The sequence below is a fragment of the Amphimedon queenslandica genome, unplaced genomic scaffold, assembly GCF_000090795.2.
Source record: "Amphimedon queenslandica unplaced genomic scaffold, v1.1 AMPQUscaffold_13487, whole genome shotgun sequence".
Classification (NCBI taxonomy): Eukaryota; Metazoa; Porifera; class Demospongiae; order Haplosclerida; family Niphatidae; genus Amphimedon; species Amphimedon queenslandica.
Window position 1 is genome coordinate 11,863 of NW_003546277.1, and position 18,954 is coordinate 30,816.

General features: G+C 38.2%; 2 protein-coding genes across 6 annotated transcripts in view; both read right to left on the minus strand.

Annotated features, from left to right (window-relative positions):
• LOC100637200 (major vault protein-like) overlaps positions 1-10,034 on the minus strand; it is a 21,778-nt gene extending 11,744 nt beyond the window's left edge. Inside the window, exons 1-25 of one of the 2 annotated variants that reach the window (XM_019993822.1) lie at positions 9,936-10,034; positions 9,800-9,879; positions 9,628-9,756; positions 9,253-9,326; positions 8,768-8,822; positions 8,251-8,414; positions 7,639-7,730; positions 7,525-7,594; positions 6,911-7,072; positions 6,577-6,718; positions 6,232-6,333; positions 5,917-6,010; positions 5,254-5,314; positions 5,037-5,131; positions 4,797-4,881; positions 4,575-4,631; positions 4,423-4,519; positions 4,286-4,365; positions 2,619-2,678; positions 2,457-2,538; positions 1,839-1,981; positions 1,397-1,497; positions 827-917; positions 461-550; positions 277-322 (exon numbers count right to left, since the gene is read on the minus strand). In XM_019993822.1, the coding sequence (XP_019849381.1) occupies positions 277-322; positions 461-550; positions 827-917; positions 1,397-1,497; positions 1,839-1,981; positions 2,457-2,538; positions 2,619-2,678; positions 4,286-4,365; positions 4,423-4,519; positions 4,575-4,631; positions 4,797-4,881; positions 5,037-5,131; positions 5,254-5,314; positions 5,917-6,010; positions 6,232-6,333; positions 6,577-6,718; positions 6,911-7,072; positions 7,525-7,594; positions 7,639-7,730; positions 8,251-8,340 (1,840 nt within the window). In that variant the 5' untranslated portion in view covers positions 8,341-8,414; positions 8,768-8,822; positions 9,253-9,326; ... (1 more) ...; positions 9,800-9,879; positions 9,936-10,034. The remainder of the gene's footprint in view (positions 1-276; positions 323-460; positions 551-826; positions 918-1,396; positions 1,498-1,838; positions 1,982-2,456; positions 2,539-2,618; positions 2,679-4,285; positions 4,366-4,422; positions 4,520-4,574; positions 4,632-4,796; positions 4,882-5,036; positions 5,132-5,253; positions 5,315-5,916; positions 6,011-6,231; positions 6,334-6,576; positions 6,719-6,910; positions 7,073-7,524; positions 7,595-7,638; positions 7,731-8,250; positions 8,415-8,767; positions 8,823-9,252; positions 9,327-9,627; positions 9,757-9,799; positions 9,880-9,935) is intronic. The other variant, XM_019993823.1, reaches the window with a different exon arrangement.
• Positions 10,035-10,714: 680 nt separating this feature from the next.
• Positions 10,715-18,954, minus strand: part of LOC100637325 (major vault protein-like) — a 47,110-nt gene continuing 38,870 nt past the window's right edge. For 2 of the 4 annotated variants that reach the window (XM_019993817.1, XM_019993814.1), the window contains exons 13-29: positions 18,793-18,853; positions 18,501-18,595; positions 17,499-17,583; positions 17,276-17,332; positions 17,123-17,219; positions 16,979-17,058; positions 14,125-14,184; positions 14,002-14,080; positions 13,600-13,742; positions 13,181-13,281; positions 12,829-12,919; positions 12,175-12,264; positions 11,988-12,033; positions 11,722-11,786; positions 11,497-11,577; positions 11,032-11,393; positions 10,715-10,931 (exon numbers count right to left, since the gene is read on the minus strand). In XM_019993817.1, coding sequence (XP_019849376.1) covers positions 11,328-11,393; positions 11,497-11,577; positions 11,722-11,786; positions 11,988-12,033; positions 12,175-12,264; positions 12,829-12,919; positions 13,181-13,281; positions 13,600-13,742; positions 14,002-14,080; positions 14,125-14,184; positions 16,979-17,058; positions 17,123-17,219; positions 17,276-17,332; positions 17,499-17,583; positions 18,501-18,595; positions 18,793-18,853 — 1,297 coding nt within the window. In that variant the 3' untranslated portion in view covers positions 10,715-10,931; positions 11,032-11,327. Of the gene's footprint in view, positions 10,932-11,031; positions 11,578-11,721; positions 11,787-11,987; positions 12,034-12,174; positions 12,265-12,828; positions 12,920-13,180; positions 13,282-13,599; positions 13,743-14,001; positions 14,081-14,124; positions 14,185-16,978; positions 17,059-17,122; positions 17,220-17,275; positions 17,333-17,498; positions 17,584-18,500; positions 18,596-18,792; positions 18,854-18,954 lie in introns of those variants that run through there. The other 2 variants (XM_019993815.1, XM_019993816.1) reach the window with 2 other exon arrangements.

The following is an 18,954-nucleotide window of genomic DNA, read 5'->3' on the forward strand; positions in this document are numbered from 1 at the left end:
AAGTAAGTTCAGCCTCCATTTCAATTCTTGTTGCTTTTGCCTTTAATTTAGCCACTACAAGGGACAAGGAAGGAAACAGGCAAAACATAACAATTTACATGATGTGTGTGTGTGTGACATGATTATAATAACAGGTCCCCAGGGCAACACAATTGGAATGTCTGGGTTGACAGTGGGTACACATATTGCCTATTGAATTGATTTTGAGGTTAGCACCTCATTATCTCCACAATTGTGCACAACACTGTACTATACTAAAGTCTGACTCTCACTTACATTCAATAGCACTTTGTCCTTCAATGAGAAGTCTCTCAGCTTGAGCCTACAATAGACAAATGAAATAGAGAAATTATACTACAAGTACAACTATCACATACTGTATCATACAATCTCAACATTGCATACACTGTACATGTAATTGTGCATAACCTATACCCAGTAAATGTTATTATCTTATTACTTGTGCTTCTGCTTTAGCTTGTCCAGTGCTCTCAACAGCAGCTGCTACTGCTTGTAACTCTAACAACTCCTTCCTTGCTTCCTCTGCCTCCTATCAATAACAAAGATGGTACCCTTCATAAAACATTATCGATTGGAAAGGTATAGACACAAATAGTAAAACATTATCGATTGGAAAGGTATAGACACAAATAGTCAACTACATGTACACAGTGATACTAAAAGAAATTATAACACAATTAAGTACCAAATAAGTACATATTGCACACAAATACTATAAACACAAGCAAACATGTATTCTAATGAGAATAAATCAAAATGGTGTATGCTCATTATTTATTACATGTTCATATTGATATTATTGTACCTTCTCATTTTGTAGTTTTTGTCTCTCTAGTTCTCCTTTTGCTTTTTGTTCAGTTCTCTGTGCCTCATGCTGTGCTGACCTCTCTATTGATCTGTGCATAGTAACATTATAACAAGCAAATGCATCACAATAATGAAAGAAGTAAACTAGGAAGGAATAGCTAACTGATACAAATGAAATATCTGAAATACATGTACATGTAGTTCTATCAGTCAGGCTCAATTGTTACAATAATGCACTGTGCATGGTCAGCTTTTGATTGATTGCCAATCCTTCCAATTGCAAGAGTATTTATGGTACTTATTAGTTAGTGATTACAATATTACTCATAACTCATTGGATTTTATAGCTGAACTCACACTGGGAGGTGCATAATCTATATAGTTCCTGCCAGGTGCAGTGGTCAAACTATGATAGTAGCTAGTCACTATCATAACCAGGAGACAGTTTCATTTGTATCCCAAGTTTGTCATAACAAAGGACAGGTTCAAAAAAACTATAACAGGGCTGGCAGAGTGGATAACATTATACATGTACTGTATATAAATTGTAGATGAAGAGTGGACTCACTTGGTAGATATTTCAATTGTCATTTGAACAGATTTAGATAGAGAGTCCCTCATATGATAATCAATTGGTTCAATACTTTGAATATCAATATTAGTGATCACCTACACACAATACAATTATATAATGATAATGATAAACCACCATACACAAGTTGGTAAAGGGTCTAGGATAATGAGTAAACTTATCCTTGCTATGACTAGTCCCCAAAGCCAATATAGGCCAGCCTCTCCCTACCACATTTGAGCTAGCAATTCTATAATTACACTACTACAGATAAACTACAATCCAATGTATACATATGCATGACCAGTTACAACAAACATGGCAATAAAATTATCCACTCTTGATATTGTTATACAGTACCATGGATAATGTGATGAAATGTACTAATGTCCTAATTGGCATAAATATGGTGCTTGCATTAGTGACAACATCAACTCACCAGGTTGTTGGCAGTAAATATCACTTCTTTATTAACTTCTCCATCAGCATTCTTACCAAACACAGCAGCAGTTATAATATCAGCTGAATGCTTGTGAAACTGTTCAAATGGTATAGAGGCAACCTTCCCTCTCACTTTACTCACTGTGAAAAATAAAGAAACATACAACTGATATAAGAGTAATTAAATTAAGAATTTATATAATGTGTTGTCTTGGTCAATAACTTTGCCTGTCAACCAACAGATTGCTCATTTCGCTAATCTTATGAGCTGTGTTGTACTACTACATGTATGCATATAGATGTATACCGTAAATCCTCAAATAAAAGCCTGGGTGTCTATTTCTTAAAATGACATTTGGACCTCGAAAAAAGAAAATAAAATGTGAGGCAACAGAGGGATTAGAACCTGGGACCTCAAGCAAGTGACGTCAGGATGCTGAACCAAGTATCTACAAGGCATTTATAATATTTATAGGCTACATTTGTGTGTTTATACTTCCATTTTATTGCTGACCCGGTGTTTATTTGCACCCGGCTTTTATTTGAGGATTTACGGTAAATGCATGGTAATAATACACATAATGAATACAGGACAATACAGTCTAGGCCGACTCACCGCCGACTTCTCTACAAGCAAATCCAATGAAGTCTGGAACACTAAACAGCATAGCCTCACTCTCTGGGTTACCTCTCTCAACCTTAAGAGGAGGAGAGGGAGGAGGAGAAGAAGGAAATGAGGGAACAGAGGAATGACATTATAGTCCATGTGTGTCCTTACTCTGAATTCATTGTTCATTGATACAGCAATCTTAAGACGAGCATGATCTGATGTCTCTACCTATAGATACAAAGAAGAGGACAACTAAGGAACAATACATTCATAAAATTCTGTTTCTAATAGACAGCAGTATGACCATTACACTGCCTGCCCAGTAGCAAGAGTAAAATACCTAGAGGTACTTTTATTACCTTTAGGTATTATTTTACTATTGCTAGTAGAAACCATAGATATACATATGTCTATGCAGAAACAGAAATGCATTTGATTTATTACCTATGGGCGGCTACTCTGTCACAAGAAAAATTGTAAGTAAGACAGGATTAGACAGGATGTGGTCAACTATGCAGCCACATCCGCTGCACTAGGCCCTATATAAAGCACTGGGGAAATGCGCAGTGAGCCAGTGAGGATGCTTGAGAAGCCCAAGCTCCTAGAATGGATAGAAGATCCAGCATCTGAGCAGCTACTGCTCTGAGATAAGGACTTACCAGCAGTTGCCTGAGGGCTTAGGAGTACTAGTTTGCCCAAGTTCGATTATAGCTGTCGTATGGACAGGCGGCTACCCGCCTGCTTTAGCTCAGAAACTACTGATACTTGCCACTGCTCCTTCTACTGTGCTAAATCAATAGCTGATACAGGGGGAGATCAGGCCTGCGAGGTGGACTTTCAGACAGCGGCCTGCGAGATGGACTTTTTGACAGAGCCTCGGGCCTACGAGGTGGACTTCAAGCACTTTCTGGCAGAGGCACGCGAGGTGGACTTCCACGGCGACTTTCTGACAGATTCTACAGAGGCCTGCGAGGTGGACTTCAACCTGCATTTTCTCCCAGAGCCTATAGAGGCCTGCGAGGTGGACTTCCACCCCAATTTTCTCCCAGAGCCTACGGAGGCCTCCGAGATGGACTTTTTGACAGAGCCTCGGGCCTACGAGGTCGACTTCAAGCACTTCAAGTTCTGGCAGAGGCACGCGAGGTAGACTTCCACGCCGACTTTCTGACAGAGTCTACAGAGGCCTGCGAGGTGGACTTCAACCTGGATTTTCTCCCAGAGCCTATAGAGGCCTGCGAGGTGGACTTTCACCCGGATTTTCTCCCAGAGCCTATGGAGGCCTGCGAGGTGGACTTCCACCCGGACTTTCTGACAGAGGCCGGGGAGATGGACTTTCAGACACAGGCCTACAGACACGTAGCCCGGGATCTACAGAACAAGAACTCCTTTGTACCGGGAGTAGATTTAGCACCTGCAAGAGCAAAAGATGAGAAAAGCCTCCTCGTTACTGGCCGAGTGATTGGACAGACTCTGGTGGCAAAAGATAATAAAAGCTTCCTCGTTGGAGTTATCGAAGACGGTCAAGACACTCTGCACCACAAGCCATTATCAATCACCTTTCAGACTACTTTGTGTGGATAGCAAATTCCTGCACTATTATGTTGTGTGTATTATTGTTGAGTATAATGATGATTGTGTTCCTTTTTTCAAGTAATGTGTAAAAATTATAAAATTTATATAAAGAACTGGTTTGCATAAGAGCAAAACATGCTTGTGCACAAATACATGATACCCTTAAAATGATGAAAAATGCAACATGAATGAAAAGGATGTCACTTATTACACTGAGAAATTAACAAGAGGCCAGCATTGTAATGCTGTAAGGGAGCACTTACTGTAATATGGTCAGATATAAAGTCAGGACCAAGCATGAGGCAAATAGTCTTCAGGGCATTCTCCTTCTTTGGTTTACCAGCTGAAAATAACAATAAATTGACACCCTCCCCTAGTTGTCTCCCCCTCTCTCCCTCACCACTCAAGCTGAGGACATTAAAGTTCTCATGTGGATCCAGCACTACAAGATCAGGACCAAATAAAACACGAGCTGTCTTCTCTATATAATTGTACACCTAGTATAAACAGGATGATAGTTCACAGTTGTGATAAGGACATTAATATACTCACTTGAACTGCACAGTTACTGGGGCACCTGTAAGTAACTACACGAGTCTTGTCACGTTTCTATAAAGAAAGAGGAGGGCAAGAAGAGAGGGAAAAGAGAACATAGACTGAAGATTCTGTTATTATCAGCATACTCATGTGGTGTGTGTGTCTTTGTCTGTGTAGGTGCCTGTATAGTGTAGTCTCTACTTTATCATTACATAATGGCAGATACATAATTCTTACATTTCCCTTAAAGAGCGAAGGGTCTTTAGCTCCATCAAAATATGCTATCTTCCTAATACTAGCATCACCAACACCACCACCCTCCCTACAAAAAATCAGAATATGTGAGTGCTATCAGGAGCTCCTGCCTGCTTAGAATACATATAAGTTATATGTAGGTGGTTGGCCATTGTATACACAATACTATCAATACTACTGTCAGAGGTTTGTATCTTAAGTACAAGTCAATATGTTCATTACTTTAATATTTCTTCTGCTAATGGAGTCAGTTCTTTCTCATACAGTTCTTCAGCAGCTTGCAATAAATAAGACTGAGGGCCCAATATAGCACGAACCTATTGGACACACCACCAGTGTTAGTATTAATATAGTACTGTACTGTACTGTACTGTATTGGACACATCACCAGTGGTAGTATTAATATAGCACTGTACTGTACTGTACTGTATTGGTTTACCTGTCCTGACTGAACATTTCTAACATAAATCCCTTCATTCTCATTCAATGGAGTAGCCTTCCTAGAGTAGAGAGATAAAAACTGATTTAAAGTATTCCTCATCACACTATCAGCCTGTCACAATAGACTTCAGGCTTGGAATACCCCCCCCAGGCTAACACAAGTCTGGGGAGACACTGGCCTGGGGAGACAATTCAACAATAGCTATCCACTTAAAGGCTGACCCTCAAGCCTCTATGCTAACTGGGTGCATGTCTGAGACAAGTCAACAATAGCTATAATCTATACATACTCTCACAAGCCTCTATGCTAACTGGTGAGCTGCAAATCCTGCAATGGTTGTTTCTGAGACAATTTTATCTACACAGTACCGCTCAGCTATAACTTTATTTGTGGTTCACCAGTGTAGTTATTGCACTAGTAGCAAACACAGGTAGTGCTGGAGGTCACGCATGTAAAAGTAAAGTTATAGCTGAGCAGTACTACACTTACAATAATTATTAGCTATCCTTGCCTCTATGCTAACTGGTAGCTGGATGCCAGCCAACACTTACTACATACTATAACATATTTCAGCTGCACACAACCACTGACACAACAGATAATTAACAGTATGTTAAATTGACATTAAATTGATTTTATGAACTGTACATGAATATTAACCTCCTCTGTATGTTTCCAATCTCAGTTCTAGGTATATAGTCAGTTGGTCCATGAATCATCCACCTGTCACCAGGAGTACGATGGACTTTACTACCTAATACAGTACCAATATTGCATTGTAAACAACTAATTATGTTTCTCTCTCTCTCTACTATTTGCTCATGCAGGAATTCAGTTAACCATCCACAATAATTTCCAACAATAATGCTGATTCAGAGGGCAGCAATCTGTTCCCCACTACCATTGTCACAAAATCAATTAATCTCTCTCTAATAATACCCATATATCTATCACAATAAAGTCACCATTACTTACCATCTTCAGTATCATCATCAAACTCCTCTTGAGCAGTGACAAGAAGAGCTTCATCAGATTCTAATATAATAGCATCTTGTATCCCTCTCTCAAACTTCTCACCTGCAAATGGAAACAAAGAAAAGAATACACATACATGACATCAAGGGTAAAAAGTACACAAACAAAAAAAAACAAAATACACATACACACTCAGACATTTGTACATTATTTAAACAAAGGGTATGCATATACATAACATATCAAATACATGTACCTTTCCACATTAACCATGTATGTACGTGTACATGACAATTGCAAAATCATCATAATAAAATCAATACTTAATTAATATTAATCAGTTATCAGGGTGAAGGAAGAATGTCTTGGGTCCTTTTCTCAGTTCCCTACAGCCAAGACGTGGTCTACCATCATCACCAAGAGGATTAACAACCACACAATACTGATGGTGAGATAAAACAGTCAACTGGACCTCATTAACAACCTCCTGTAGGATATATAGAGGGGGAGTAGGAGTGAGAAGAAGGAGCCATACAAGGCTAGAGTATGCAAAAAACATGCTATACTCTAAATACATTCTTGATACACCTTGTTACTTGTGACAAGAAGTTGTTATGACTTATGAAATGAGCAGGCAATAATGTTGTGTATAGTTATAATATATAAAGTGTTTCCTTACCTCAGTGACATCAGGTATGTATGATTCAGTGTCATCATATTTAACCAGCCACTCCTCTCCAATCCTTCTCCCCCTACCAAACTGATCAGTGAAGTTACAGTTGGCTCTGATGTGTAAAGCATTGTTTGGTGTTAGAGTGTAAGCATCAACCTCTTCTACTACCTATAGGGAGATAGGGGGAGAGGCTGTTAATTCAAGTTTTACTTCTGAGTAAGAGGCTGGGTTTGAATCAAATGGTGGTAAGACTGCTGGGGCATTGGGATCAATTTTAATACAGCTGATGGTAGGATCAGTTTTTAATTTTTGTTAAGTTATTGATATAGTGACTGATGGTGGTTATTGATTACTCTTTGTTGAGATTGAACTGAAGGAAAGTGGCCTAATCATTAGCTGTTATGATAAACATGTACTATAAAAGGTATATTGTTTCATGAGTATTGCTTGTCTAGTTGCCAGGAGATTGTCTATGACCAAAGATATGCAGTCCAATGATTATGATAATCATCAAACATAATACACACTTCACATTATTCAATTAAGCAACAATCAACATACACATACTGTCTGTATTATATCTTATACAATACACTGTACATGTACATTGTAAGTCTTACCTCCTCATACACATCAGGTAGATAAGCTCCAATATCCCTCACCAGCCACTCCTCACCAGTGCAACGATAACTATTAATAATTATTAATTAACCAGTTGGTGTGGTTATTCTTACATTCCCTTAGCGTCAGTGAAGGCTTGACGAGCTCTGAGACGAACAGCATGACCAGGAGTTATTATAATAGGAGACACCATCTTTACTACTTGCTACAGGTGGAGGAGGAAGGGAAGAGAGAGGAAACACAATGCCATTCACAAAATAACCACATCATGTTTTCAAAAGCTAACAAAGTCACAATTTAGATAAACACATCCCTGACATCATTAAAAGTCATACCATATACCTAAATATTATGTTTCTTACCCTTGCATAAAAATGGCATTGATACACATTTTTACATTCATGAGTGCGCCACCTTTTTACTTTTATTCACGTTCCCATGAGCCAAAGTAATAGTTGAATACACTCATTGTGTATCATTACATGCAAGCTCAGGTATGGACGATTCAAGTATGGATGTAATTGTGTCTAATTTGTAATACTAATTTATAATGATGCTATTATGTAAACAGCATCACCTCCTAATTGAATAAATAGAAACATGTGTAACTAAGAATGAATATATGGGCCACTGAATATAGGGACACTAAAGAATACTGTGCCAAGGTGCATATACACTATACATGTAACTATCAGATAGTAGTTGTATTACTGTTAAACGCTGACCTCTTCTGATTTGGGTAAGTAGGTCAATGGTCCTCTCAGCTGCCACTCATCTCCTGCCTTACGAGCTGGAGCAGTATCAGTCTCCTCCATATCAACCAGAGCACTCAAGTGAATCCCATGATCTGCTTTTATGGTTGGAAGACGCTTAATAGCACAAGAATAATCTAATGGAGAGAGAGAGAGAAAGGAGAGGAGAGGAGTGAACAGAGTGAAATACTATTTTGTGTTCCATGCTATATATAATAGAATGTTGATATAAATTCTAGTGATTGCAGACAAGATATTTTCATGATATCAAGTAGATTGTTTATGAACTAAACACAACCAAACACTGTTAGATAAACATAGATGTAGTGTGAACTATGGACCTGCTGTAGGCTATAGCCATTAGTCTCCTTGCAGTTAATAATCACATTAATAATGAATGATACATTGCAATGGAATAAATGAATTAGGGAAATGAACAATGGGAGAGAAAGGGGGAGAGAGAGGGGGGAGAAGGAGAATTACAACCTACCAGTTGCACTGCCACTCTCAGGTAGTCTCTCTCCAGGAAATAATGGGAAAGGATCCTAAAGTAAATGACAAGAACATTAACATTTATATTTAAGGAGCAAGCATTAGACTATAATGAGAACATTTAAGCCCACCATCCACTATTCAACTTTGTGGTTACTTTGATGTGCTGTCAACACTGTTGCCTGAAATAGAACTGACTTCTATTTCAGGCAACAGTGTTGCCATAAGATCAAAGTAACCACAAAGTTGAATAGTGGATGGTGGGCTTAACATGTTATGCAGCTAATTACAGTTGTGTCTATACACAGGGTAATGAGGGGAATTCCCTAATATAACAGAGGGAGGGTCAATGGATAGTAATATAATTAAAGGCTTAGATAATGTTCCTGCATAAAGTAGCAGTAATAATAAATATTTTAAAAGTAAATGCATGCCATTTAACAATAATTAATAATAACTTTCACTGAATTTTCTTTAACTCACTGTGTCTCTTTCTTTGATATTTCATCATCTTTGGATCGTACCTGACTTGACAGTTCAGTAACTTTAACCATTGCCTGTACAATACAATATCTACTGTACATGTACAACCCTCAAACCATACAAGATGATTTATTAGTGGGAGTAATATTTGGCAAAATTGCCCGTGGAAAAAAAATTGGCAGATTTTATATTGGTGATTTCTTCATAAAATTGCCAATCACCAATATTTATTCCTCACCAATAAATCATCTTGTACAGTAGTACTACCTCACTCACAGTAATAATACATGTACATGTACATACACATTACAACCATCACAAAATAGCACTGTACATTAGAATGCCCTATATACATATAGTATACCCTCCACTCACATCAGCTGTTGCCCGACGAGCCTCAGAGACCTCATCAGTCCTCGTTAAGAGTCTCTCCTGAAGATCCTCAACTCGTTTGTTCAATTTATTAGCCCCTCCTCCTGTACTGCCCCCTCCTTCTCTTAGATCCTATCAATAATCACTAATGAGTGAGTTATTAGTGTAGGCTCACCCTCTCCAGTTCATTGTTCTGGTACTCCAGTCTAGTGATGTCCTTCTTTAGGTTCTCCACTTGATCAAACAGCCGCCCGTCTGGTGATAGAGGGATAGAACGAGTGTATTTGCTGTTGGTATTACTTGTGTCTTACGTGATAGTATGAGCTCTTTGAAGCAGCTAGTCTCTTTGCTGTTCCTTTCTCTTAGTTTTCTGAGTATCACCTTCCGACATAATGATAATGGTAAATGGGTGTGGTAAACTATTTAGATATAATAACTTTTTATAATTGGTTTACGCATGCGCATAAAAAAGGCGCCACGAATTTGCATGAAATGGAGAATTGTAGGAGAAAGCAAGCCAGATACAGGCCTTTTGAAGGGAAAATGATTTACCCTAGTCTATATAAAAAGGCGGTGACAAATTGCACCAAACAAAAAGGGAGCAGCTTTTTTGGACTCTAGCTATCTCTGTCAAGACTTGCCACAGATACTACACTTCTTTTCCGAGAAATGGATTACAATTGTGGAGCGATCAATCCCATAAAGAAGGAAATCTGGCAAATAAGCCTCGATCTACAATGCACCGAATACAAGGATTTAAGAAGCGCTCTTGTTACAGGAAAATTTCCCGTGTTTGGCGAGGTGCCTTCTAATCATCTTGGCGGTCTAGTTGTCCCAAGAAATGCCGTCCCCGAAAATGTTGTTGTCGGGGATTAGAATTGAAGTTATTGAACTCCTGGGTCCTGTTATTTGAATTATCGAATTTTCCTATTTCACTTTTACAACCTCATATATATATATATATATATATTTTTTTTTTTTAATGCTGTCATTCAAATTTAAAGCGGCTATGGTAATTTTAAACTTTTTTGTGTAGTGCATTTTTCAAATTTTTGTTATAGTCCCGCCCATTTTCGTGTTCAATAGAAAATAATATCTCTGAAAACTATATAAATCCAGCTAAAAACAACTAATGACTAACACAAATAATATATAATATAATAATAATAATAAATTTCTCCTCAAAGAGTTTTCTAAGGAGCATAAGTAGTAGTATAGCCACCTGTCTGGTTCCCAATCATATTAATTGGAGTTTTACCATCAGTAATGAGAACAGACTGTATACCTAAACTCTGTAACAAATGAGCCTAGAGGAGTGGAAGAGGAGGAGGAGGAGAGAAGAATCGTTATAAATAAACTAACACAAATCAACGTGAACAAACACTGTATTACTATATACTTGTGTACCTTTGATTCTGGTCCAGCTTTAGCAATACGGGATATAGTCTGCTTACCCATAGAACTAACCAATGTACTAAACTTATACTGTGTTCACACTACCTACAGAACTGTACCTAATTAGATTAGTTTGGTTATAAAGAACCATGTTGGTAGCAGTTCACACTGCACAACTTAACTACACCAACTTAACTTCACAACTTAACTACACCATTTCAGAGCACCTATTTTGGTGCACCACTTTAGCCTGGTTTGGTTTGGTTACAGTGCAGTTCAGTTATGTTCACACTTGTTATAAAACTACACTATTCTTCCCCAAAACCGAATTCCAGTACAGTTCTGAAGGGTAGTGTGAACAGGGTATAAGACACCTATTACAATAGATTGACATAAATTATCATGATAATACAGTAAGACTTATAAATGATTTCAAATTGAAAGCAATAACAACAGTACAAAATGATAATTATATACTTCAATTTTGCTGAGATCTTTAGCTCTCTTTATTTGCAGTTCATTCTGTTCTCTCAAGAACTGAACCTCAGCCTCTTGCATCTGATCAGAGAATAGAAAGGGAACACATAAGAGAAGGAATAGAGAGGGGACACACATGAAAGAAGGTGTGTGTGTGAAGAGAGAGAGAGAGAGAGAGAGAGTGGAGAGGAAGGATAATAGAGGAATGACAAGTGAATGACTAACTTTAGTTTGACAAGTAAGTTCAGCTTCCATTTCAATTCTTGTTGCTTCTGCTTTTAATTTAGCCACTACAAAAAGAAAACAGTTAAAACATACAAACATAACATTTACATGATGTGTGAGTGGTGTGTGAGTGTGAAATGATTATACAACAGGTGCCCAAGGCAACACAATTGGAATGTCTGATGGACACTTTCCACCAATTGGAATGTAGTTATGTTGATTTTGCATGATTGCCCATAACTACAACACTATATATAGTTACTCACATTCAATAGCACTCTGTCCTTCAATGAGAAGTCTCTCAGCTTGAGCCTACAATAGATAATGAAATAATTATACTACCAAGTACCAACTATTACATACTGTATCATACAATCTCAACATTGCATACACTGTACATGTACAGTTAAATTGTGTATAATCTATACACTATACATTTTATTATCTTATTACTTGTGCTTCTGCTTTAGCCTGTCCAGAGCTCTCAACAGCAGCTGCTACTGCTTGTAACTCTAACAACTCCTTCCTTGCCTCCTCTGCCTCCTATCAATAATAATGATTATACCATGCTCTGTTTGTTTATAATCAATTTAAAACATTATAAACTCAAAAAGAGGATGTAAGGAGATCCTACATGCAAACAAATACTATGAAAATGATAATGCAGTTCCACTTTTATTCCCATTAGAATTCTAATGGGAATAAAAGTGGTACATGTATACTAGCGTATCCAAGGGGGGGGGCTGAGGGGGCTTGAGCACCCCCCTCATGGCTGGGCTCAGAAAAAATTACTCAAATCCTGGACTCTTGCATCACTACCAAGCCTCTTAACAAAGTTATCTAGCCCCCTTATCATGATTTCAGCAGTTTCCAGTGCTTTAAGGAGCAATCAGAAGTCGTCAGAAGTACCAGTATGACTGAAATTATCTTGACCCCACCCGTAATTTTCAAAAATGAAGGAAAACGCCATTTTACCGTGATAAAAAGGGGTATGACCAAAATCGCAGTGCACTACGCATGCCCTCACCACCCCCTTTTTAACTTTCTAGATACGCCCCTGCATGTACAATATCTTTCATTATTCTTTGCGATGTTCATAATAATTACCTTTTCATTTTGTAGTTTTTGTCTCTCTAGTTCTCCTTTTGCTTTTTGTTCAGTTCTCTGTGCCTCATGCTGTGCTGACCTCTCTATTGACCTACACATACATGTGTATAGCAAGACTGTATGATAGTGTTTTTAAATAGTAACTTAAGGTAGGGTATATGTAAACTGTGAGCATAGTTAGTATCTATAACTTGGCCGACTTGCTGATTTTACTCTATTAATCAAATCATCAACATACAGTCATAAGTGTAATAATACAAACAAGGACATTCCACAGTGGAACTGTGAGACGGTATCTGTCTTCCACAGATATCTGTCTCACTTAAGACACATAAGGCAGACATGGACTCACTTGGTAGATATCTCAATTGCCATTTGAACAGATTTAGATAGAGAGTCCCTCATATGATGATCGATTGGTTCAATACTTTGAATATAAATATTAGTGATCACCTACACAATACAATTATATACACTGATAAAAATAAGCCACTATACACAAGTTGATAAAGGGTTTAGGGTAATGAGTAAAGCTTATCCTTGCTATGACTGGTCCCCAAAGCCAATAGGTCAGCCTCTCTCTACCACATTATACACAATGAATGATATTCATTCATTGCAACAAACATGGCAATGAATATCATTACAATAGTACAGGCATCGTTATAGATAATATTTGAAAGCAGCTATGCGCCTCCCAAGGGATATAATTTGCTTATGTCCCTTGTTGGCATAAATATGATGTTCGCATTAATGACTACACCAACTCACCAGGTTGTTGGCAGTAAATATCACTTCTTTATTAACTTCCCCATCAGCATTCTTACCAAACACAGCAGCTGTTATAATATCGGCCGAATGTTTGTGGAACTGTTCAAATGGTATAGAGGCAACCTTCCCTCTCACTTTACTAGCTGTGAAAGATAAGAGGGAAACATATAACTTGATGACATACAAAAAGCATTTAATTAAAAAATACAAATAAATTGATGAAAGCAAGAGTATTCAAAGGAGGCTTTATTAAATTAATAATTTGATTATTGCAATGATTTAAAGGTTTCCTTGATTTCCTATTTTGTCACTTTTACAAGTTTCACTAGTATTGCTGTATTAACTTGTCCATGCACATATACATAACAAACAACTACTATACACAATACTAGGCTGACTTACCAACTTCTCTGCAAGCAAACCCAATAAAGTCTGGAACACTGAACAGCATAGCCTCACTCTCTGGGTTACCTCTCTCAACCTTAAGAGGAGGAGAATGATATTATAGTCCATGTGTGTCCTTACTCTGAATTCATTGTTCATTGATACAGCAATCTTAAGACGAGCATGATCTGATGCCTCTACCTATAGGTAATGAAAAGAACAACTAAGGAACAATACATTCATCAATTTCTGTTTCTAATAGGTAACAGTATGACCATTACACTGCCTACCTAGTAGCAAGAGTAAATAATACCTACAGGTACTTTTATTACCTTTAGGTATTATTTTACTATTGCTAGTAGAAACCATAGATATACGTATGTCTATGCAGAAACAGAAATGCATTTGATTTATTACCTATGGGCCTAATTAGGCTGGCTACTCTGTCACAAGAAAAATTCTCAACACAGGGTGTGGCCAACTAAATGCACCTGCACTGTCAGGGATATAATAGACTAACATAACCGGGATTGGCAACGGGATCACGTGAGCGCATCATTTGTGTATAAAAACTTTTTGCAGTCTCTGTTATGATTTTTAAGATGGCGGCTGTCAATGTCTGGAGTATGAAGTTGCTCTTTTCTCTTTTAAAAATGTATTTAGCTTTATGAAAAATCTACTGCAAAGTTATAATGGCGGCTTCAAGGTTCTGATAGGCTATTGTAAGTTAATATTTGTTTTAAATTGTTTAAATCTTCAATTTACGGCTAAAATTCCATTTGCGTACCTCTGTAGCCCAAATATTTGTTTCAATGAATGTGTTTTTGTCATGAAATGTTGTTACTTAATTTATTACATTGTTTAGGCAACTTCCCTTGTTTCTCCAGAGTGTTCTTCAGGAAATATTCAAGAAAAACCAGTTTGCCATGGTACGACTTTTGCTTACCTCTCAGCGGAATAGACTACATTCTATTGCTATGAAACTACAATAAAGAGACTCTTTACATGTTTTTACATTGTTTAAAGTTGTTTTTGAATTTTCTTTGTCGCTGGTTTTTTAGTTATAACAATTTACATTCAGCCATTTTGCTAAGATGCCATTGATTGCTGCCATTAATTTAATGAATAATAACAGAGTCTGATAATTGACTTCCGGTCCGTAACCAATCCCGGTTACGTTAGTCTATTTCAGTTTCAGTTGAGTTGCCCAAGCACCACCCCTTATAACTTTTTTATTACTGATGCTAGCAACCTGAAACTTGGTATAGTTGCATAACGGGTTCTTCCGAAAATCGGTACCAATTTTTGAGTTTCTAGGTACTCTGGAAGGTTCTGAATGGGTTCTTCCGCTCTAGTTCAAAGGGAGCCGCCATGATGAATCATTACGTTCACGCTACATCACACTCGTGAATATCATTTGCATCTCATTATTATTATTATAAGACAATTCGTGTTTTTTATTTTATAAAATAAAAGCAGACAGATAAGGTCCTCTAAAGAAGCAGGTATTCAACTAGCAGTCTATACTACTGGGAAACATCTGCTGTACCTGTCTAAAGCCTTCTCCATCGCCGTTATTCTTCATCATAACTAGGTTGCTATCTTCCGTATCTGAGGTCTTAGTGAGCTTTATAACAGAAAAAAGGTCTTGCCAGTGATAATTAAAGATAGTAGTATCCAAAGCAAGGATAAAACTGACAATAAAAGGTCTTAGAGGTGAAGAAGCGCTCAATGAAAGAGTTTGCTTGCATTCTGCCACCATTTTTGGGTGTGGCTAGGAATGACGTTTTGTGATGCAAACATTGATTTACTTTCGGTTCCTGTGGCAACTCAAATAATAAACCATAGATATACTGACTATATCCTGTGCACCACATCCGCTGCACTAGGCCATATAAAGCACTGGGGAAATGCGCAGTGAGCCAGTGAGGATGCTTGAGAAGCCTAAGCTCCTAGAATGGATAGAAGATCCAGCATCTGAACAGATATTGCTCTGAGATAAAGGCTTACCAGCAGTTGCCTGAAGGGCTTAGGAGTACTAGTTTGCTGGTCCAAGTTCGATTATAGCTGTCGTATGGACAGGCGGCTACCCGCCTGCTTTAGCTCAGAAACTACTCATACTTGCCACTGCTCCTTCTACTGTGCTAAATCAATAGCTGAGACAGGGGGAGATCAGGCCTGCGAGGTGGACTTTCAGACAGCGGTCTGCGAGATGGACTTTTTGACAGAGCCTCGGGCCTACGAGGTGGACTTCAAACACTTTCTGGCAGAGGCACGCGAGGTGGACTTCCACGGCGACTTTCTGACAGAGTCTACAGAGGCCTGCGAGGTGGACTTCAACCTGCATTTTCTCCCAGAGCCTATAGAGGCCTGCGAGGTGGATTTCTACCCCGATTTTCTCCCAGAGCCTACGGAGGCCTGCGAGGTGGACTTCCACGGGGACTTTCTGACAGAGGTCGGGGAGATGGACTTTCAGGCACAGGCCTACAGACAGGTAGCCCGGGATCTGCAGAGCAAGAGCTCCTTTGTACCGGGAGTAGATTTAGCACCTGCAAGAGCAAAAGATGAGAAAAGCTTCCTCGTTACTGGAATAATTGGACAGACTCTGGTGGCAAAAGATAATAAAAGCTTCCTCGTTGGAGTTATCGAAGACAGTCAAGACACTCTGCACCACAAGCCATTATCAATCACCTTTCAGACTACTTTGTGTGGATAGCGAATTCCTGCACTATTAATGTTTTTGTGTTTTGGTTTTCAATGTGGCAGATGATTATTGTTGACTATAATGATGATTGTGTTTCTTTTTTCAAGTAATGTGTAAAAATTATAAAATTTATATAAAGAACTGGTTTGCATAAGAGCAACACATGCTTGTGCACAAATACATGATACCCTTAGAATGATGAAAAATGCAACATGAATGAAAAGGATGTCACTTATTACACTGAGAAATTAACAAGACGCCAGCATTGTAATGCTAAGAGGGAGCACTTACTGTAATATGGTCAGATATAAAGTCAGGACCAAGCATGAGGCAAATAGTCTTCAGGGCATTCTCCTTCTTTGGTTTACCAGCTGAAAATAACAATAAATTGATTAATTGAATCTCTCATCTCCTCTCCTCCCCCCTCCCCCTCACCACTCAAGCTGAGGACATTAAAGTTCTCATGAGGATCCAGCACTACAAGATCAGGACCAAATACAACACGAGCTGTCTTCTCTATATAATTGTACACCTAAAGTCAGTGTTGTGTTGCATAGGCAGATGTATCATTATATAAAAAAAACTCACTTGGACTGCACAGTTACTGGGGCACCTGTAAGTAACTACACGAGTCTTGTCACGCTTCTATGAAAAAAGAGGAGGACAAGAAGAGAGAGGGAAAAGAGAAGATTTGTCTGTAAATTGTTTTTATAAACATGCATGTACTCATGTGGTTGTATGCAAACATATTGAAGAGAAAGAATGAGTGCAAACTACAGCCAAAGGTATGTACTGATTATATAATTCTTACATTTCCCTTAAAGAGTGAAGGATCTTTAGCTCCATCAAAATATGCTATCTTCCTAATACTGGCATCACCAACACCACCACCCTCCCTACACAATGAGAAGAATAGAGATACTTTGTTGGCTTTACAATACCAACACAAAAAGAATCAATATAATACAATAATATCTGGGGTGACTGTTACACCAGAAAATATCCATCCTGTCCCTAATCCTATACTAACTATATAGCCCCAAGCTTGGATAAAGGAGGAGCCCTGGCTGCAGTAATGATAACAATACTGCCAGAACACAAGGCTATAAAGAGGATACAGGCCTAGAAGGAGGGACTACAGAAATTATTCAGTGCATAGGGGTAGGAACAAACTAAAAGTTGGGGGGGCTAAGGTATTATTTATTGGCAATCATAGGAGCATGATTTAACAATTGATCATAGTACTAAAATTAATATTGTCCAAAATATTGGCGTCTATGCTTATTAAATGTAACAAATTCCTTTGCAATGTCCTTGATGTATAAATCGTCTGTAAATTCTTCATGAGTATGCTAAATAACTACATAATTAAGATGCTCTTGTGACATTGTGGAGCGCAAGTAGTTTTTTAATCTCCTTAACATCGATAATCTACGCTCAGCTAAAGCTAATGTTGAAGCTTGTGTATTTCTGAAAAAAACTAGTGTGTTCTTAGAAGCTAGACTGTATTAATTGTTTTAGGAAATGAATCATTACACAATATGCACACATATAAGGATTACCTATACTAAAGTCTATAGTGTTGATAATAGTAATACATGTATATCACTTAAAGTTGGAGGGGCTAAGCCCCCCTTCAATTAAAGTTGGGGGGGGGGGCTTAAGCCCCTCCTGCCCCCCCTGTTCCTACCCCTATGATTCAGTGTATTCACAGTTTTGCAGTTGTGTTACAGAACTTACAGCAACTCTTATCAGAGAGGAGCAGAGAGAAGCTCATGGGAGATAGCCATCTCAAATTCAAGTCAACCATTACTTTAATATTTCTTCTGCTAGTGGAGTCAGTTCTTTCTCATACAGTTCCTCAGCAGCTTGTAGTAAATAAGACTGAGGGCCCAATATAGCACGAACCTATTGGACTGTACTGTACTGTACTGTATTGGACACACCACCAGTGTTAGTGTTAATATAGCACTGTACTGTACTGTACTGTATTGGACACACCACCAGTGTTAGTATTAATATAGCACTGTACTGTACTGTACTGTATTGGACACACCACCAGTGTTAGTGTTAATATAGCACTGTACTGTACTGTATTGGTTTACCTGTCCTGACTGAACATTTCTAACATAAATCCCTTCATTCTCATTCAATGGAGTAGCCTTCCTACAGTAGAGAGATAGGAACTATAACTTAAAAGTATCCCTCATCACACTATCAGCCTGTCACAGTGGACTTCAGGCTTGGACCATTCCTAACACAACTAT